At 41.7% G+C, this 22,500-nt stretch overlaps 1 protein-coding gene across 2 annotated transcripts in view; it reads left to right on the forward strand.

Annotated features, from left to right (window-relative positions):
* LOC125046373 (segmentation protein Runt-like) overlaps positions 1–21,329 on the forward strand; it is a 26,904-nt gene extending 5,575 nt beyond the window's left edge. The window contains exons 2-5 of one of the 2 annotated variants that reach the window (XM_047644100.1): positions 15,755–15,883; positions 19,043–19,174; positions 20,378–20,587; positions 20,849–21,329. In XM_047644100.1, coding sequence (XP_047500056.1) covers positions 15,755–15,883; positions 19,043–19,174; positions 20,378–20,587; positions 20,849–21,204 — 827 coding nt within the window. In that variant the 3' untranslated portion in view covers positions 21,205–21,329. The remainder of the gene's footprint in view (positions 1–15,754; positions 15,884–19,042; positions 19,175–20,377; positions 20,588–20,848) is intronic. The other variant, XM_047644101.1, reaches the window with a different exon arrangement.
* Positions 21,330–22,500: the final 1,171 nt, after the last annotated feature.

The following is a 22,500-nucleotide window of genomic DNA, read 5'->3' on the forward strand; positions in this document are numbered from 1 at the left end:
TTATTAAGTTATTTTCCTTCTGTTTAATTAGGGATGTCGCAGCTGTTTGATAACTTTATCATTTAATTCAAATTCCTGATTTATAATAATGAATAGTCTTTATTATTGTTTTTCTTTAGTAGTCCTACTGTTTACTCTATTCTTAAGATTTATCATGTTTATTTTTATTCGCATTTTCTTGTTTGGTTTTTACACTTTTTGATTAGGCAAAGAATAAAATTTCCGTGTCATTAAAAAAATAATTATTCATATATTCTCCTATATCTAGACTGTCATTATTATTGTTAATTATGTTAATCACTATTCACAGTATTATTATTATCAAATGATTACTTTTATTATCATAATGTTACGTCTTTTTTAATATTTCCTCTTCTGGATTTTATTAATTATCCGACCATTTCTGTTCCCTTGTGTTCGCTTTTTTATATAGCTAATTGTTATATATTTTTATTTTCATTGTCTTTTTTATTGTTTTTATTACTATTATTATCAATTATATAAGATTGTAAAGAGTATTTGTATGACTATGCTATTTTTTTCTTTTTTTTTAAATTTATTACTAATGTTTTTATTTTCATTTCTTTTATCTTTATTATTACTGTGAATGATTCCCTTCTGCGTATTTTTACCATAATTATTATCGTTACTTTTATCATTTTCATTTTCGTTATTATTGTTATTATTAATGATAATGATAATGATAGTAATATTATTATTATTATTATTATTATTATTATTATCATTATTATCATTAGTGCTATTGTCAGCATTATCATTATTATTATCATTATTATTATTATTATCATTATCATTATTATTAATATTATCATTATTATATTATTTATATTATCATTATTATATTATTACAATTATTATTATTACAAATATAACTATGATGTTGTTGATATTATATTAACATTAGGAGTGTTGTTATTTTTACTATCAATTTTACTAATGTACTAATGTCTGATTCTATGCTACGATTAAATTCATAATTTATTATCATAGCTGATGTTGCTATCATTGTCACTATCAATTACCACTATCGGTATAATTAACATTTCTGTTATCATTATCATTTGTATAATTTTATTATTAGTGTTGCTGTTATTATCATTATCATTAGTAGTAGTAGTAGTATCGTTACTATTATTATGATTATTGTTATTATCATTATCATCATTATTCTTATTTTATTATTATTGTCATCATTCATATTGTCATCATTATGATTATTGTTATTACCATTGTTATTAGAATTATTGTTGTTAATATTATTATTAATATTATTATTATTATTATTATTATTATTATTATTATTATTATTATTATTGCTATCATCATCATCGCCTTTATTATAACTGTTATTATGATTTTTTATTTATTTATTCTTATTTATCATCATCATCATTATCCTTACCACTATTATCATTATTGTCATTATTATTAGTAGTAGTATTGTTATAATTTTTATTATTATTATAATCATTATTTTCATTGCTATTATTATTATCATTATCAATATTAGTAGTAGTAGTAGTAGTAGTAGTATCACCATTAATGTTATCAATATTGTTTTCATAATTAGCTATATTATCATTATTATTATTATGATTATTGTTATCCTTATTATTATTATCATTATCATTACTATTGTTATTATTATTATTATTATTATTATCATCATCGTAATTATTAATATTACCATAATAAGTATTATTACTATTACTGCTAAATAACCATTAATATATTTTATATTAATAATATGATAATTTTGCTGTCATTTTTTATTATTTTTATTGTTATTGTTGTTGTTGTAGTTTGACAATTACCATCTATAATGATAATAATGGAACATGATATGGCACTGATTATTATTTGATGTTAAGATATAAACGTTAATTACTTGTATAGTTTTTTAATCTTTATTATCGTCGGTTAATAATTATGATGGATAGTAAGTAAGATGTATAATAGACGCTGTTAATAATTGTGATCAAGTAAATAACTATTTAAAATTGTTAATGATGATTATAAGGATGCTAATGATAATAGGAAGTGAGTAAGAATAATGATTTTATCCTAATTATTATTATGGTTATCACCAATGGTATCAATATTAACTTAAGTATTATAAAATAGGAAATATCATTATCATTATTATTATCATTACTGTATTATGATGATGATGAACAAGTTAGAATTGCTGATAATGATAATGATGAACAAATGGGAATTGATGATAATCATGATGAAGAGCAAATTAGAATTGTTGATGATGAGTATGATTCTAAAAATGCCAACCACGGTGATGAGGCCCGAACTGGCGAGCCCCATTCGCCCCGCCAAGAAATATCCCGATGCCTGAGTCTTTTCATGGCTGCAGTTCGCCGGTGACGATTGGCCGTGATTCGTCAACCGGACCGTAATTACTCATTAGCCGTAACAGCCTGACCAATAAGAACCTCGTAAAGGGCTGTGATTTGGTGACGTCACGCGCGAGGCGGCCAATCAGCGGGGCGGAAAGAGAGCATAACGCGATCCGCCGCTCCTGATTGGCGGAGAGCGAGCGGCTGCCGTCTGAATGAACAAATTAGTCCGTTAGTTATGGTACAAGCTCTTTTGTCACAGGTTTCGTGGGGGGTGGGGGGTGGAGGGGGGGTTGTAGGGGGCGGGGGGCGGAGGGGGGGGAAGGGAGAGAAGTTTAGAAGCGTGATTTTGATGTCTGAGTTCATTTTGAATTAGAAAGAGAAAGGGAGAGGGGGGGAAAAAAGAGAAGGGAAGGGGAGGGGGGGGGGGAGACAAGATGGACGGGCCGGGCTTGCGGATAACGCTGCGTCCTTTTTTATTATTTTTGTTTTTGCTTTGTTATGTTTTTGTTTTTGTTTTCTTTTCTTTTTTGAGGGAGGACTGTTGTTTTCTTTATTTGTCTGTTTGTTCGCCACAACTTTCACGAAGGAGGATAAGAGAATAGGGGAAAGAGAGAGAGAGAAAAAAGAGAGAAGGTAATTCTTAACTTATTTTAATGTTTGAAGAAAATTGATCCCGTTTATTGTGAATAAGAAAGAGAAAAAATCAAAATCAAAAGGGAAGGGAAGACAGACGGGTTGCGCATCACGATGTTTTTGTTGTTTTTTTTTGTTATCATTATTTTCCTTTTCTTTTTTGAGCTGTTATTTTCTATATATATTTTTTCTTTGTCTTTCTTTGTCTTTTATTTTCTTGAATTATGATCGGAGAAGCAAAGGAAATTATCAAATTTATCAAAAGTATTTTATTGAAATTATATTATTACTATTATTGTTATTATCGTTGTTATTATTATTGTTGTTGTTATTATCATCATTGCAATCGTTATGACTATTATCATTCTTGCTATTATTGTTATTATTATTCTTGCCGTTAGTATTGTCAATATTATTATTATTATTGTTATTGTTATTATTATTATTATTATTATTATTATTATTATTATTGTCATTATTATTATAATAATAATAATAATAATAATTATTATTATTATTATTATTATTATTATTATTATTATCATTATTATTATTATTATCATCATCATTATTATTATTATCATCATTATTTTTATTATCATTATTGTTGTTGTTGTTGTTGTTATTATTATTGTTACAGAGTGTGTATTAACCCTCTTTAGCTACGACGCAATATGGCGTATGGAGGGGAGGGGGGGGGGAGGGGAGGGGGGGAGAGGCTACCAAGCGGTCATACATTTGAGAAGGGGAGACGAGGGGAGAGGGGAGGCGACGGGAAAGGGGAGAAGGAGAGAGAAAAGGATTAGTGTCCACTTTCACTTACCACCCTCGGCGTTCATATCATATCCTCCCTTCCCCTCATCCTCTCCCCTCTCCCCCCCCCCTCCCCGCCTCCCTCCCTTACCCTTCCCTCCGTTCGCTTCATTGTCTCTAGTCTTTCCCCTCACCATCTCCTTTTCCTTCCCTTCACTATATTTTCTTCCCCTCTGCCTTCCGATATATTCCTTTTCCTCACTATCATCCTCCCTTTCCCCTCACAGTCACCCTCTCTTCCCTCCCCTTCACTATCTCCCTTTCCTCCCCCTTCACTATCTCCCTTTCCTTCCCCCCTCACCATCCTTACCCCCGCCCCCTCAGTTCCCCCTCCCTTCCCCTCACTCCACCTCCCCCCTCAGCTCCCCTCACTCCCCTCGACTTTCTTTCCTTCACCATCCCAGTCATTACTCCTGTTAACGCCGGCGACCCCTCACTCCCCACGACGGTCTCCCCTCGACTGCCATTACACAGTCTCCCCTCAATCACTATCAATAACGTCGCTTTTCTTGCTATTACGCCATTTCCTTATGAACGAGGGGAGAGGGAGGAGGGGGAGAAGAGGGGAGAGGGGGTAAAAAGGAGGGGGGAGAGAGGGTAGGAAGAAGGAGGGGATGAGAGGGGATAGGAAGGAGAGGGAGAGGAGAGGGGAGAGGAGAGGGAAGGAGAAAGGAGGGAAGGGGGAAGAGAAAGGAAGGAGGGAGTGGGGGGAAAGGAAGGGAGAGGGGTAGGAAGAAAGAGGGGGAGAGCGAAGGGGAGGAGGGGAGGGAAGAGGGAGGAAGGAGGGGGAGTGGGGGGGGGGCTGTGCTTCACTTTTGACTAATGGAATTTTTTGTTTGTTATTGTTATTCTTGTTCATGTTACTATAAGCATTATTATAATTAGAATTGTTGTTGTTGTTGTTGTTGTTCCTGTTATTTCTTTTACTTGTACTACTGCTGATAAACCGGATATTTCTATCATTCTGAAACATCTTATGCATAATATCTATTGGTTGTTGCATTTCCCTGCTGTCTATCTGTTTGTCTATATATCATTGTATCTATCTATATTTACGTTTATCTATCTATATATCTATCTATATATATGTCTAGCAATCCATCCATCTATCTATCTATCTCTCTATCTTCCCTTAAGAACCACATATATCTAATGTTTTTTGTTTTTTTCCTTTTTACTCAAAAAAATTAATAATTTACGAAAAATCACCATGCACGGGATCGCATTACAATAAGCCTACAAAGCTAGATTAATAATTCAAAGGTTTTGTAGGCCTTTCTTTCCCCCGTAAGACTATGGTGGGGAATTTTTGTTTTACTTTTAGACATATTTCCTGTATTCTTTTTTTCTTTCTTTTTTCGTTTCTGTTTTCTATTGTTGTTTTTATTTCTGTGTCTATTTTGCGCTTATATTTTTTTTCTTTCTTTCTCTGGGTTTTTTTTCTTTCTTTTTCTATTTCTGTCTCTCAGTCTCTCTTTCTCTTTCACTCTCTCTCTCTCTCTCTCTCTCTCTCTCTCTTCTCTCTCTCTCTCTCTCTCTCTCTCGTTGTCTGTGTGTGTGTGTGTGTTTGTACGTGTATGTCTGTGTGTCTCTCTCCCTAATAATGATAATGATTATGATGATGATGATGATTATAATAATCACGACCCACCACATCCCACCCACCCCCCACTCACCACCCTTTCAAACCCCATCCCCCCACCCACCCTCCACCCATCCCCCATCCGTCCCATCCCCCCCCCCCCCCATCCCCCAGCCTTTGACGAGCAACCGGCAAAATCGAGTATCACCGCCGGCCAGACTTCAATGATGTGTGTGTTGCAATACAAGTCGCCATTTAAAGAGTAATCCATCTTCTAAAGTGGCTCGGGTTTGTATCGTCACTCACCCACTCACTCGCTCACTCGCTCGCTCACTCACTCGTCCGCTCGCTCGCTCGCTCGTTTATCCGGTCATTTACTCGTTCGCTTCGTGTTACTCGTCCGGAGAAATTTTGGCGGAGAAATTTGAGGATTTTTTTTTTTTTTTTTGGGGGGGGGTAAATTTTTGGATTGGGTGGGTTTGTGTTTGTTTGTTTGTTTTATGTTTATTTGTCTTTTTTGTTTGTTTTCGTCAGTGTTTTAATGGTGTGTTGCATTTTCAATTGAGAGATATGCTAATCAATTTTGATTTTTGGGGAGACAAATTTTTTTTTTTTTGCTTTGTTTTTGTTTTACATATGTGTTTATTTTTATATATTTGTTTCTTTCTCTATAGTTAATTAACTAATTTAAAGTTCTGAGTTTTAACATTTTGATTTGATTCTCCGTTCGCGTGAATTTTGTTTGTTCCGTTTTGTTGTTGTTTTTTCGTCTTGTTTTTAGAATGTGTTTGTTGGTTTGTTTGTTTGGCTTGTGAAATGTGTTTGAATTTAAGGAGGGAAAAAGAGGAGGAAATGTGTTTGTTTGTTTGCGTTCGCGTGTTTGTTTGTTTGTGTTTATTTGTGTTAGTGTGCGCTTGTATGTTTGTGTATATTTGTATTAGATTAAAAAAAGGCATTGGGCAGACAAACCGCGACCATCCCGACAATTTCGGCCGACTTGGGATCAAACAGCGCCCGACGCCCGACGCCCGACTCTGACTCCGACGCCCGACGCCCGACGCCCGACGCCCGACGCCCGACGCCCGAGCGACCCGCCCGACGCGCGCCGGCCACAGGAGGCGGCGACAGCGAGGGAAGGAACACACAAAGAGCTGTAGCGAAGCGGACCCCTCGGCTGGCCTTCCCTCTTCCCTCCTCAAACCCCTCTTTCTCTTTCCTCTTTCTCTCTCTTTCTCCTTCTCTCTCTCTCTCTCTCTCTCCAATTTTCTTTCTCTCCTTTTTTCTCTCTCTCCTTTTCTCTCTCTCTCCAATTTTCTCTTTCTCTCCAATTTTCTCTCTCAATACTTTCCTCTCTCTCTCTCCACTTTTCTGTTTAGCTTTCCACTATTTCATATTCCTTCTTCTTATTCCACTTCTCCCCATCCACCTCCTCCTCTTCTTCTTCCTCCACATCCTCTTCCTCTTCCTCCTCTTCCTCCTTTTCCTCCTCCCCCTCCTCCACCACCACCCCCTCTCTCTCCTTTCCATCCCCCTCTCCCTCCTTTCCCTCCCCCACCCCCTCTCCCTCCTTTCCCTCCCCCTCTCCCTCCTTTCCCTCCCCCTCCCCCACCCCCACCGCCCGCCAGCCTACAGCTCCAGTTCCCCGTTTTAAGGCAAATCTATTTTCATTTCCTGCTAGGGGCGTGATGTGAAGAGTTGGAGGGCGGGCGGGCTTTAATCGGAGGGTTGAGGGCGAGAGGGGAAAGGGAGGGGGAGAAGGGGAGATGGTGGGGAAGAGGGGAGTGGGAGGGGGGAAAGGGGGATGATGGTGGGGAAGAGGGGAGAGGGAGGGGAAAAAGGGGAGATGGTGGAGAAGAGGGGAGAGGGAGGGGGAGACGGTGGGGAAGAGGATGGGGGAGAGGGGTGAGGAAGGGAGAAAATGGGAGATCGAGGGGAAAGGGGAACGAAAGGGAGGTGTGGGAGGGAGGGGATGGGTGGGGAAGGGAAGAGAGACAGAGACATGCATGCAGACAGACAGACAGAAAGAATAAGAGGGAGGCAAAGAATGGGTTTAAGTGACACAGAAACCTAATTATCCTAAGAAATGGGTCTGTAGGCGTGGTTAAGATAATGACAACATTGGTATCTTGAGAAAATGCAATATATAACGAGAGAATAGAGGGATTGGCTAAAGCTTTTCCTCCCACCATCACCTTCACCATCAACATTATCACCACCAACGCCATCATCACCTTCACCATCAACATTATCAACTCCAACACCAACGCCATCATCACCTTCACCATCAACATTATCACCACCAACGCCATCATCCCCTTCACCATCAACATTGTCACCTCCAACACCAACACCATCATCACCTTCACCATCAACATTATCACCACCAACACCAACAGCATCACCATCATCACTATGAATATCATCGGGAACAAAGAACAAATACATTCTTCAAACTTAACAAGAAGGCATGACATTTTTTTTTTTTAAGACAAGAGAGACAGAGGGGAATGGGGAGAGGGAGACAGGGGGGAGAGGGTGAGATAAGGGGATAGAGAGGAAGGGAAAGAGAGAGAGGGGAGAGAAGAAGAGAGAGGGGGGGAGGAGAGAGGTGGGAAAGGGAGAGAAGAGGGAAGTGGTGAAAGGGGGAGAGGGAGGAGAAGTAGGAGAGAGAGGAGAAAGGGAAAGGAATAGAGGGGGGAGATAGGAAAGAGGGGGAAAGGAAAGGAGAGATGGGGAGAGTGGGAAAGACAAGAGAGAAAGAGAACAGAGAGGAGAAACGGAGGGGAGAAGGGAGTAGAGTAGAGAGAGAGAGAGAGAGAGAGAGAGAGAGAGAGGGAGAAAAAAAGAGTGAGGGGACAGGAAAATGGTTTAGAGAAATTGACAAATGGGTTTCCTTCTTTAATATAGTCAGCGAGAGGCGAGGCGTAAAGAGGTTATGGGGGGGGGGGGGGGGGTTGAGGGAATATTATCACTGGTATGGATTATGAATTGGCTTGGATTATAAAGGATAGGGGGGGGGGGGGGGAGGGGGGGGGGGAGGGAGAGAGAGAAAGGGAGGGGAGGGGGGGGGAGGGGGAGGGAAAGAGAGAAAGGGAGGGGGGGAGGGAGGGAGAGAGAGAAAGGGGGGGAAGGGGAGGGAGAGAGAGAGAAAGAGAGGAGGGAGGGAGGGAAAGAATGGGTGGGAGGTGAGAGAGAGAGAGAAAGGGGGGAAGGGGAGGGAGAGAGAGAGAAAGAAAGGGAGGAGGGAGGGACAGGACGAGGGAAAAATACTGTAGTGTATGCTGCAGAGGGGGGAAGGGGGCCTCTACAAAGAGGGGAAATGATGGATGGATGTAGGTATGCGAGAGAGAGGTGGGGGGGGAGGGGAGAGAGAAAGGGAGAGAAAGAGAAAGAGAAAGAGGGAGGGGAGGGAAGGTGAGAGAAAGGGAGAGAGAGAGAGGGAGGGCAGGGAAGGAGAGAGAGAGAGAGAGAGAGAGAGAGAGAGAGAGAGAGAGAGAGAGAGACAGAGAGAGAGAGGGAGGGAGGGAGCGAAAGAGGGGAAAGAGGGAGTGTGTGTTTATATGAGTGCATGAATATATGTTGACATGTTTGTAGGGTTAGCTGTTGTTTGCGCGTCTCTCTGCGTGCGTATTTTTGTGCTTGCTTGAGTGCTTGTGTGTCTGTGTGTTTATATGTGTGTGTGTTTGTGTTTATATATGTTTAAATGTGTGTTATTTTTTTATATATCTATGTGCACATATACGTACAACCTTCCTATACGTATACATACCTTCCGTACACAGGCGCACAGAGTACATACCAATGCAAAAGAATTTTAAAAAGCCGAGATATACAGGAGACTCAACATATATATATATTTTTTTTTCATTCTTTCCTTTCCTACGTAACAGTCGTATGCGTGTAAAGTTTATATATCCATGCGCGTTGATAAATAAATGAATAAACGAATAAATAAATAAAAGAGAAAAACTGAAATCATATGAACATTTTCACTCCCTATCCTGGATATCACTGTCTACGCTGAAACGAAACAAAATTAGAAATAACAAAAAAAAAGAAAAAAAAAGTAAAAAAAAAAAAAAAAGGAAGAGGGAGAGAATGAGGGGGGAGAGTGAGAGGGGAAGAGAGAAATAAAAGAGAAAGAGAGAGAGAGAGAGAGAAAAGAAGAGAAAGAGAGAGGGGGAGGGGGGGTGAGAGTGAGAGACTGAGAGAGAGAAAAAAAAGCGATACAGCGAAAAAGAGAAATCGAGAGAGAGAAAGCGAAAGAGACACACGGGCAGAGGGAAAGAGAGAGAGAGAGAGAGAGAGAGAGAGAGTGAAAAAAAAAAAGTTTGTGCATATTCACCAACTATGCAGAATTCATGACAGTGTGCATGAATGACGTAGGGACCCCAATGAAAGACGGGGAAGAGTCATGACAGCAGGCAGAGGGTAACATACGCCACCCCCCCTCTACCTCCCTCCCCCCCTCCCTTCGCTCCCCTCCTCTCCTCTTCTCTTACTCCTCTTCCCTTTCCGTTCTTTCTATCCCCCCTCTTCTCTCCCTCCTCCCCTCTTATTTTCTCCCTCTCTCCCTTCTCCTCCTCTCTCCCCATCTCTCTTCCTTTTTCTTCCTCCTCTCTCCCTTCTCTTCCCCTCTCCTTTCTCCTTCCTCCCCGTCCTCCTCTCCTCTTCTCCCTCTCTTCTCTTCCCCCCTCCCTGCCCTTCTCCCTTTTCTCGGTATTTAATGTCCCCTGCACTCTGCCCCCTTTCTCTCCCCCCCTCCTCCCCCCTTCCTCTCCCTCCCCTCCCTCTCTCTTCGGAATCTGTGCTCCCCCCCTCCTTCCCCCTTCCTCTCGCTCCCTCTCACCCTTTCCCCTTCAGCTTCCGACTCCCCCTACCCCCCCCCCTCTTCCCTCACCTCCCAACTCTCATCTTTACAGGTGCCTATCTCCCCTCACCGCCCCCCCCCCCCCCCCATTTCTGATTTCACGTCCCCTCACCCCAACCTCCTCTTACCTTCAACTTCCGGCGTCCCCCTCCACCCTTCCTTCCTAATCCCCCCTCCCCCTCCCAGCTTTCCAAACCCCTCAACCCCTCTCCCCATCTCCGACCCCTCCCCCCCCCCCCCTCTACCAACATAAAGAACACACTAACCACTTAGAAAATAATATCAGCCATTTATTGTGGAGTACTAGTACAGGCACGAAAGGGTTGGGGAGGGGAGGGCAATAGGGGAATGGGGGAGGGGAGGGGAAGGGAGTAGAGGAAGGGGGGAGGGGAGGAAAAGGGAGGAGGGCTATGGGAAAGGGGAGGGGAGGGGAAAGGGGGGAGGGAGGAAGGAAAAGGGGGGGGGGGGAAGAAGAGGCACCTGAGGACCTTACCAGGCAGTATAGAAGAGGGGGAAGAGGAGGGAGAAAGGAAGATAGAGGAGGGAGAGGAATGGGAGGAAGGGAAAATAGAGAAGGGAAGAGAAGGAATGAGGATAGAGGGAGGAAATAGAAAAAGACGAAGGGAGGAGGAGAGTAGGAATGGAGGACGGGGAGAGGGAAGGAGGCGAGACTAGGGATGGGAGGGGAGCAGGGAGAGGAGGAGAGGGGGGAGGGGAGAGGAGGGGAGAAGGGAAACCCGAGGGGACACCAAAGCGAGGGGAGCTTAACCGTTACCAGCTTCCATTGCCCATATGATTATCTCGCTACATAAGTTCCCTCGCTGTTGATACGGCTGAAAGGGGGGTGAAAGGGAGGGAGGGGGACGAAAGTGGGGGGAGGGAGGGGGAGGGAGGGAGGGGGACGAAAGTGGGGGGGACGAAAGTTGGGGGAAAAGGGAGACTGGGAAGAGGGTGTCACTCAAGGGCAATAGGGCAAGTCAGAAGGGAGAATAGGGGAAGGGGCAGAGGGAGAGGAGAGAATGAGGGAGAGAGACAGACGAGGAAACAGAGACAGAGATAGAGAAAGAGATACAGGGAAAGAGAAAGAGAGAGAGATAGAGACAGAGAAAGAGAGACAGAAAAAGAGAAAGACAAAGAGAAAGAGAGACTGAAAAAGAGAAAGAGAAAGAGAGACAGAGAAAGAGAAAGAGAGACAGAGAAAGAGAGAGAGGATAGAGAGGGTTTTGTACCATGCATTCTAGGGGGAATTTTTGCGGGATGAGTCATGCTTGTCCCTCCTGTGTGTGTGTCATTCTCTATTTTAATCTTTTTGTTTCACCCTCTCCTCTGTGGCGCTGTCGCCTCTCTCTCTCTCTCTCTCTCTCTCTCTCTCTCTCTCTCTCTCTCTCTCTCTCTCTCTCTCTCTCTCTCTCTCTCTCTCTCTCTCTCTCTCTTACAATGTGAGTTTATGTGCATGTATACACATACGTATATAGACAGAAACACACATAGTAAGAAAGAGAATACATACACATACATACACACATACACACACACATACACACATACACACATACAGACACATACAACTACACACACACACCCACACACACACAAGCACACACACACACACACACACACAAATACACACACACAAACTAATGTACATTCATAGATAACCAGCGAAACTCCACACACTCCACAAACCTTCAACCCACTACCCCCCACCCCACTTCTCCCTAAAAAAATGAAAAAAAAAAAAAAACACATTCAAGGACCAATCACAACACCCGTCTCTCCGCTGCTCCAAACACCAGTCGCCAAGCAGGAGCCAAAACCGAGGAGGGGGTCATGACTCCCTCGGTCTCAGTCGCTCTCTGACCCCTTCCTCGGTAACTTTGTAATCAGCTGTAGTTAGTGGTCAGCTGAACGTCCCTGCCACAACTTAACTGATGCGGTTGTGGTCGCTGGCTGTCATGATTGAACCCCTTCTGTGGGTGGGGAAGGGGGGAGGATAGGGGGGAGGGGAGAGGGAAGTAAGGGGAAGGGAAGGGGGGAGGGGAGAGGTAAGTGAGGGGAAGGGAGGGAAGGGTGAGGATGAGGGAGGGGAAGGGAGGGAAGGGTGAGGATGAGGGAGGGGAAGGAGAGAGGAAGAGGGAAGGGGATATACCAAGTAGGGGAAAATTGCCAAGGGATGGAGGGGGGGGGGATCCTTAGGAGAAGGGGGTAATAATATAAGGGGGATAACGCCAAGAGAAAGCTGGAAAGAAGGGGAGATACCAGGACAATGAAAAAGGGAAAAAAGTGCCAAGAAGAGGAGGAAAACATACCGAAAGGAAGAGGGGAAAAATACCAATATGAAGAGGGGGAAAAAGTACCAATTTGAAGAGGGAAAAATACCAATATGAAAAGGAGAAAAAATACCAATATGAAAAGGAGAAAAAATACCAATATGAAGAGAAGAAAAAAATACCAAAATGAAGAGGGGAAAAAAGTACCAGTATGAGACGAGGAAAAAAAAGTACCAAGAGGAAGAAAGAGGGGAAAAGGGGGGAGGGGAGCTAGAGGGAGTAAATTGGCATGGTTTAAAGAGCCGTGTGTTTCGACGTCAAGCAATAGCAATTAAGGGCGATTTTCCATTATTGATTCTACGGTCGGCAGCCCCTAATTCCGTTTGCTTGTTTGTTTGGAAAGATTTCATTTTTCTTTGTTTTGTCTTATTGTTTGTTTGTTTGTTTTGCATGTGTCTTGTTGTTTGCTTGTTTGTTTTCATTGTTTGTCCGGCTTGTTTGTATTTATCATTTGTTTGTCTGGCTTGTTTGTATTTATCATTTGTTTGTCTGGCTTGTTTGTATTTATCATTTGTTTGTTTATATTTTTGTTTGTTTGTTTGTTTGTTTTTTTGCGATCTTCGGAGGGAGGAAGGGAGAGAGAAAGAGGGATGGAGGGAGGAGGGAGAGAGGACGAGGGAGAGGGAGAGCTGGGGAGAGGGGGAAGGGAGGAGACAGGATACGTGTTAATTCGGTCAGAGGAAGTGTTCTAGGCTTCCGTCAACCCCCCCCCCCTCTCCCTCCCCACCTCCCCCTACCCCTTACCCCATCACTCAGGGTCCACACCCTCCACCCCCCCCCCCCCTTACCGTTCTCTTCCCTCCCATCGCCTTATTTTTTTTTTTTTTTCTTTTTTAATGGAAGTACCCTTTTAAATTTCTTTTGATGGCGTTAATGCGTTAGAAGTTCATAATAATTATTGTCATTTGTGAATCCTAATAGATTTTATCCTAACTGAATTATCGGATCGTAATCATTACTAAGATCATTTTTTTTTTTAAAGGTAAATATAATCTCAGTGAATTAACAAGAATTATATAAATTCTTTATCTAATATACATCCTATTTTAAATCAGAAATGCCGCCTTTGATGTCAGAACTGCCAAATTTTGATACCAGAAAATAGCAGGAAAGCTCTACTACTCAGAAATACCACATTTGATATCAGAAATACTATATTTGATACTATATTTCATATCAGAAATACCACATTTGATATCGGAAATACCACTTTTGATGTCAGAAATACCACATTTGATATCGGAAATACCACTTTTGATGTCAGAAATACCACATTTGATATCGGAAATACCACTTTTGATGTCAGAAATACCACATTTGATATCGGAAATACCACTTTTGATGTCAGAAATACCACATTTGATATCGGAAATACCACTTTTGATGTCAGAAATACCACATTTGATATAAACAGAAGATGAGCAGAATACCCTCTCTTTATACAGCAATAATGTTATAATATATTAAATATACATCACACGCGTTGCCTTGCCCGACGTAAACACCAGCTGCAGGAAATGAACGAGAAAATCAAAGTCAAAATGAATGATAAAAAAGGCAAAAAAAGATTTGAATAAAACATGAACACGAAATAAATGAAGCGAAAAGAGGAAGAAGAGACATATTGAATAATCCAAAACATTTGAATAATGTATTTTGAATAATAATGTTTTTGATAATAGTAACGGTATTAATGATATCACAAAACCGTTGTATCGATGAAGAAAGTGAAAGAAAAAATGAAATAAATGGAATTAAAAGATAAAGTGAATGAAAATCGTAGAAAGAAAGAAAGAAAAAAATTACAGATATTTGGTATAAAATATTAGATTTAAACGAACGATTGGAAAAGTGTAAGATAGATGAGAAAGATGGAGGAATGCGGTAAAAAATGCAATTAATTAAGGATAATCAGGCTAAAGTAAGGGAAAAAATAACCGGAGAAAATATTTAATTAAATAATAATTTTATATAAAAGGTTATATTAAAAAAAAAACAGTTTAGATTTTAAATGAAGCTTCACCACAAAATACTTTAACCTTAACGAAAGGAAAAAACAACAACATAACGAAACAAACAAACAAAAACATTAACCAACAACAACATGAACAAGCAACCACACATTTTTTCACAAATAAAAAGATAAATAAACTTTTCCCACCAAAACCGTAACTGATGAAACAACAAACAAACAAATAAACAAAAAACACACACAGGTAACTCACCCCCCCCCCCCCCCCATCAATAAAAAACAGCTGTGAATTTCGTTAATGCGATCATGTGTACGTATCCGTGTGTCTGTGTGCGTATGTAAGTATACATGTACGTGTACTGTGCTTGTGTGCGAGTCTGTGTACTATGCTTGTGTGTGTGTGTGTGTGTGTGTGTGTACGTACGTGGGTTCATATACATGTACGTGTCCTTATAGCGTATACGGGTAGGCGCATATACGTGTGTATGTGTCTCCAATCTGTATACATTTGTACCCTGCTTGTATGCGTGTCCGTGCGTGTGCGTGTAAGTGCATGAGCGTGTCAAAACAATCAATAGCAGATCCCTCCCTAGTTCCATACATATTTGCCGGTCGAGAGACAACGCCACGTTAATTGCTAGTTTGGTGACCGCAAGCAGTTAATTACTTGACCTCAGTTGACCGCGCGTATGACCCCGTCACGCCAAGTTGGGGATGTCTGGTGGCGATGTTTGTTTTGTGTTGATTTCACAAGGATTGTTACTAATCGTGTGTTTATTTTGTTATCATTGTTGTTGTTGTAATTTGATATTGATGTTGTTGTTCTTTGTAATTGTTATTGTTGTTGTTGGTTTTATGATTGTTTTGGTTTTAATTACTAGGATATTCTTATAATTATTATCATTATAATTGCTATTGCCATTATTACTAGATAGGATATCACATTAACTCTTATTACCCAGACCACTAATCTAAGTTCTCTCTTTCTTCCCTCCTCCACCTCCACCCTCACCTCCACCTCCACCTCCACCCCCTCCACATCTTCCACATCTTCCTCCACCCCAATCCCTCCACCCACCGACGCCCACCCCTCTCCACCACCCTCTCCACCCCCCCCCCCCTCCACCTCCCACCCTACCCACCCTACCCCCCCTGCTCACCTCTCCCCCACGCCCACAGGCAAGAGCTTCAACCTGTCTATCATCATCAGCACGGCGCCCATGCAAATGACAACTCTCACAAAAGCCATCAAAGTGACAGTAGACGGACCAAGGGAGCCGAGGAACAAGTCACGTGAGTGGATCGTTGGTAGGTGGATGAATGCGGAGTGTAGGTGGAGGTAGAGTGGAGGGTGAGTGGAGTAGCGGGATGTAAGTGGAGGAGTGTGTGTGCGGCGTGGTGTGGGATGGAAGATGAGTGGATCGTTGGTTGGTGGAGTGGTGGAGTGGAGTAGTGTGGGATGGAAGATGAAAGTGGAGTGCGTCGTTGTAGATGAATGTGGAGTAGAGGTGGAGTGATAGAGTGTAGGAGGAACTGTGTGTTGTATGGTAGTATGGTATGGTGGAGTGGGGGGGGGGGGATTGTGAGTGTGTGACGTGGTGTGGAGTGGAAGTAGAATAGCGGAGTGGAGGTGGAGCTGTGGAGTAAAGGAATGTGTGTGTGTAGGGGGGGGGGGTGAGGGAGTGAAATGTAGATGGATGACAGAGATGTGGAGTTAGGGTGGAAGATAGTAAGTGGAAGTGAAATGGTGGAGTGTAAGTGGAGTGGGGGTGAAGGGATTGAGTGTAGGGGGTTGCGTGTGCGACGTGGAGTGGTGGAGTGTAAGTGGATGAACGAGGGACCGGGGTGGAGTGGCGGAGTGTACAGTTGGTGGATCAATTCAGAGTAGATGTGGAGTGAAAAGTCTTATGCGTGTGTGAAGTGTAGTGGTGGAGTATGGATGGATGAATGTGGAGTGATAGTGTACAAGAAGTGGAGTGTAGTGGAATTAATTTTGAAATATGGATCATTATGTATGTAACTATGTGTGTATGTCTGCGCCTGTATATGTGTGCGTGTCTGTGTGTGTGTTTGTGTGGATGATTTAGATACGATTCGATGTTCATGTGTACATATATACTTCCGTATGTGTATGAACTCATTCACACACTTGTTTTTAATCTAAGAAAAATGAAAAAGAAAAAAAGATATTCAGAAAACAAAAAAAACAAAAAAAACACACAAGCACAAAATACAGGCTAGGGAACACACAGACCAGTCTATCTTTGAGACAATCTCGGATTTGACAATCAATATGCATGTCTTCATTAACATAATCGCTGACGTAAGACCAGCTGATATTTAAGCCAAAGCTATAACATCGAATATTTTTCTTTTATTTTATTATTCTCTTTGTTTCGTTTGTTCATGTTTCCTTTAATTTGGTTGTGTTTCTCTCTATCTAGCTATCCGTCTGTTTATTTTTTTTTTCCTATCTGTCTCTATGTCTGTCTCTTTCTGTCTATCTGTCTGTCTCCTTTTCTCGGTCTATATGTCTCTTTCTCTCTATCTATATGTCTGTCCCTCTCCCTCTCCCTCTCTCTCTCTCTCTCTCTCTCTCTCTCTCTCTCTCTCTCTCTCTCTCTCTCTCTCTCTCTCTCTCTCTCTCTCTCTCTCTCTCTCTCTCCCTCCCTCCCTCTCTCTCTCTCTCCCTCTCTTCTCAAATATAAAATAACAATTATAAAGAGAAAACGCTGATATACAAAAACTGATAAGACATATTGATTAAAATATATACATTATGTAAGCATTATCATAACAGACAAAATTATATTGAATCATATGAATGAAAATATCAAAATCTCGATGTGCTTTGACCTTTTTATATCAAAGCGAGAAAGAAAAAAAGAGAAAAAATGATAAGCACATATTTTACCGTTTAATAGCAATGGAATGAAACGTAAAATTAAAGAAAAAAAGGTATATTGATTTTTTTTTTTTCTGTCGTTGAGCAAATAATAATGGCGATAAAATACATTAAAAGTGAATGATATTCGAAAGTTTCTTTTTTTACATTCCATGACAGTCATCCTCTTACATCGACGAAAGAAAATTAATAAATAAGACAAAAGACAAACGTACATAAAAAATGCGCATTGAACAATTTCGTTGTTTTTATTATCACCATTATTACAGCGAAGAGAAAAAAAAAAGTTTATGCTAATATATATATAAGTAGATTGATACACAGATAGATAGATAGATATATGTCTCAACACACAATCTAGGAAGAAAGTGTCAATTTTGTAATAAATTGGAAGAAAAACAAATGAACAACAAAAACAAGTGAGTGGTGAAGTGCGCACGCGGAGGGGATACGTGTGTACAAATGTCTGCTCGTGTATAATTTGTTGCCGTAATTATTAGCGAATGAATGATTCGGTATGACGGTGCACTTAATGGTTGTGCTGTGTGTAAAGTGTGCTGTTTATAGCATTAAGGAACATCAGAGTCATTTATAAAACACATCGCCATTTTCCCGCCAAATCATCGTGGTCGCTTCGTTATCATTTTTGTCTATGGTTTTCCTTATGATTTTCCTCTTGTGTATTAGTTATGAATTATCTCACGAAACATATATATGGGCTTCACTATTGAAATATATTATAGCAATCATCATATATGACATATACTTTACACAAGTTACTTTCCCTTTATGTCTATCTTTCATCATTATCATCAAATCATCATCATTCTTTACCAGCACCACTCATTACCATCAGGTATCAGTTACCACCACTCACCACCATATGTTGCCGGTCACCACCACTCACTACCATTTGTAACTCACCACCATACATTATTAGTCAATACCACTCACCACTATGAGTTACCAATCACGACCATCGGTTAAAAGTCACAACCATACGTTACCAGATACCACCACTAGCCCAGCTCGCCATCAGTAACCATCAGTCACCAGTCAGAACCGCCATCACCAGTCATCACTAATCACCACCAACAGTCACCACCACAGCCACCAGGGCCTCCCCATACGCCACCACCACCAGCCACAACCGCCACCGCGAATCATCATTAATTACCACCGCTGCCACCAATTTCCACTCATTTCCATCCATTTCCATCACCAATCACCCTATTCCACCCTTACCTTACCTCCCTCCATGCCTTATCTCCCTTCATTCACTTTCTCCCTTGACACATTTCCTCCCTCCATATACCATCTCCCTTTAGACATTACCCATTGTATTCACCATCTTTTATACATTATTTTCCTCCATACATTAACTTCCTTTATTCTCTTTCTCCTTTTATAAACTTCCTATATACTCCATCCTTCATACATTACCTTCCCTTTACACACAACCCGTTTAATACTTAAGTTCCTTTTATACATCATCTCCCTTAAATCTCCCTTCAAGCAATACCTCGTACCATAACTAATCTCCCTTTCTTTCTCCCCCACAGGTCACCCAGGCTGGGGCTTCCCCTTAGGCTACCACCCTTGGCTAGACTCTCACCTCTCGGCCCTGGGATACAACCTCGGCCTCACAGCGTTCAACCCTCTGGCTCACACGAAGGCCCTCGAGCTGGCAAGAGGTAGGTCGGGGAGGAAGTAGATATATATGGGGGGGTGTTTGTATGTATGTGTGCGTGTGTGTGTGTGTGTGTGTGTGTATGTATATACATATATATATATATATTTGTGTGTGTGTGTGTCTGTGTGTGTGTGTGTGTGTGTGTGTGTGTTTGTGTATGTGTATCATGTATTTGTAAATATTATATATGTATATTATATATATATATATATATGTGTGTGTGTGTGTGTGTGTGTGTGTGTGTGTGTGTGTGTGTGTGTGCATGTATGTGTGTGTGTTATGTATATGTATATTTTATATGTATATAATATACACATATGATGTATACATATATAGATTGATTGATTTATATATATATCTTTATATCTGTCTATCTATATCTATATCGATATACATATATATATATATATATATGTGTGTGTGTGTGTGTGTGTGTATGTGTATGTGTGTGTGTGTGTGTATTTGTGTATATATACATATGTATGTATATATGTATGTATATGTATGTATACATATTTATACATGTATATATACATATTTATACATATATATACATATATGTATATATATGTATATGCATATATATATACATATATATACATATATATATATATATGCATATATGTGTGTATATATATACATATATAAAATACTTACATATATGTATGCAATATGTGTGTATGTGTGTGTGTGTTTGTGTATGAATATGTATATATATATATATATATATATATATATATATATATATATGTCTATGTATGTGTATGTGTGTTTGTGTATGAATACGTATATATATATATATATATATATATATATATATATATATATATATATATATATATATGTCTTATGTGTGTGTGTGTGTTGAAGAGATAGGTCGTATTTGTTAGCTCGAGCACTTAGGAAGGAGATACCTTATTAATAAGCGTCACAAACACAAAGCCAATGATAACAATCTGTCTATAGGATCAAGATCAAAATCATTTTTAAGCCGAGAGAGATATTGAGAGACAGAGATAAAACACGTCAGCTTTAGCCACCAGAGTTATAAAGCAAATCAATAACTACCACAAAGGCTTTAGTTCCCAAGAAATAAGCAGAGCTAGGAGTAGGAATAGATGGCATTTCCCACGCCCATGGAGCGAGGGAGCTTCCTCCGCCCTCGCCTCCGCCGTGTTGTAACGCCCCGCCCTCTTTCCCACAGTGGGCGGCAACGGCTGGTTGGACGCCTGGCGCGGAGCCTCGGGGTTGGTGGGAGGCCTCAGCATGGGGGTGGGCGGGTCTCCGCTCTCAGGCGCCGCCCTCTCCGGTCTCTCCGCCCACTCGCTCCCTTCCCTGCCCGCCCACAACCCCGCCCACAGTCACGCCCTCGCCACCATAACCAACACGGAAATTCCGAGACCAATACTAACAGGTGAGTGTCCTTCCCGCCCTGCGTCCTGCGGGCTTTTTTGTCCAGCGCTGATGAATATTAAAGCATTTTTTGGCTATATTTTTTAAATCTTTTGGGCCTTGCGTGTACGGAGGTCGGAGTAAGTTGCTTTTATACGCCGCAAGGCGGTCTCTCGCCGTAAGAATGGGCGTGAGAAGAGGTTTAGCGAGCGCATCCGGGCGCGAGAGAGGCTCGTGTGTTATTAAGATTTATATTAAGATTTCCCCCCCCCCCCTCCCCCAGGAGAGACGCGGTGCCTGCGGTGCCGCGGGTGCGAGTCGGGCGGCCCCTGCAGCGCCCTCCTGCACCCCGCCTCGCAGCCGCCGTCGGCCTCGCCCTCGTCCTCGTCCCCCTCCACCCTGTCCCCCACCAGCACCAACAGCACCAGCACCTCGAGCGTGAGCAGCAGCAGCAACAGCGTGACCAGCAGCCGGCCGCCGCCCCTGGCCCCGCTGGGCGGCCTCAGCGCCTTCTCGATCCCGCGGTCGCTGGGCGCGGGCGCCAAGGCCTCCAGCTTCCCGTCGCGCGAGTCGTCGTTCCAGCCCGTGAAGCCGTCGAGCGAGCGCAGCCCCGAGACCAAGGTGTGGAGGCCCTACTGAGGTCTGGCCACGCTGCTCGAGGAACTGCGGGCCAGGGCGGCGCTGCGGAGGCCCCGCCCCGCCCCCCCGGCGCCGGCCGCGGGGCCCCCCGGCTCCTCGACGGCACGGGGGGAGGGGAGGGCGCCCCCGGGAGACGCCGCGAGGACGCCGGGGGCGAGCGACGCCAAGAGGATCTCGTGAGGAAGGCGCCGCGTCCTCGGCGTCGCGGGGAAGGACTGGCCGCAGCCACGGACGAGATCGCTGCAAACAAATGAAGAGAAATGAAAATAAACTCCAAAGCCAAATAAAAATAATGAAAGTGAAAACACTGAATTCAGAGTGAGTGAAAGATAGTAAGATAAAAGATGAACAATATCCTCCGAGCATTATGAAGGCAGGAACATTACGAAGGCGCAGGAACCTAACTGCCCTCTGTGTCTGTGTGTGTGTGCGTAATCATGTATACCGAAATGATGACAAAAAATAAACTGATCAATCTCGCAAAGAAAAGGAAAAGAAACGTGTATAAAAGGGGGATTTGTCCCTCCCCCCTCCTTCCTTCCCCCCACCCAGTGACCTCGAACTCAGGTCATCGCTCGTCATGATACTTAACTGACCTTGTTTGACCCAGTGACTCTACCGGAAACAGGATAAAGAAATAAGAAAATAATGAATAAACAGGGGAATAGGAAGAAAAAGACAAGAAAAAAGGGAAAAGGTGAGAAAAAAGAAAGATAATTAGAAAGAAATTTAGAAAAAAAATTAGGAGGATAGAAGGAAATACTGACTCATATTCTATTTTAAAAAATGTGATGAGTGTGTCTCTAGTGAGATTAGCAAAGGAATTAGTTAAGGACATAAAAATTCCTGCGGATGAAATAGGACTGAGACAATTTTTTCTGAATTTCTCCGCTCCGCGACTGACGTTTTCTTAGGGGGAGAAACAGAACCAGAAAAAAAATATATATATTATATTTAAAAAAGAGAGAAATTTATAGGGGAAAAAAAAACAAGAAACAGTCCTGTCCCACAGCATATAAAAAAACGATAACAGTACAACACTAAGTTATGATACAGATTGCAATGGGTTTCATAAGGAATACAAAAACAAAACAAAACAAAAGAAACAGCAAAAAAACAAATATGTTCATTTTGAACACACTGTTCAGGATTCAAATGGAAGTAAAATGTTCACTCTGAACACCAACAGGGTATGAACAATATATCACCTTTCTGTTTAGTAGTTTTTTCACCACTAAGGAAAATAATGTCAGTGTTATGACTGTGAAGAAAGATTTTCTGTATTCTCAAGGTTGA

The sequence above is a fragment of the Penaeus chinensis genome, chromosome 39 (genome assembly GCF_019202785.1).
Source record: "Penaeus chinensis breed Huanghai No. 1 chromosome 39, ASM1920278v2, whole genome shotgun sequence".
Classification (NCBI taxonomy): Eukaryota; Metazoa; Arthropoda; class Malacostraca; order Decapoda; family Penaeidae; genus Penaeus; species Penaeus chinensis.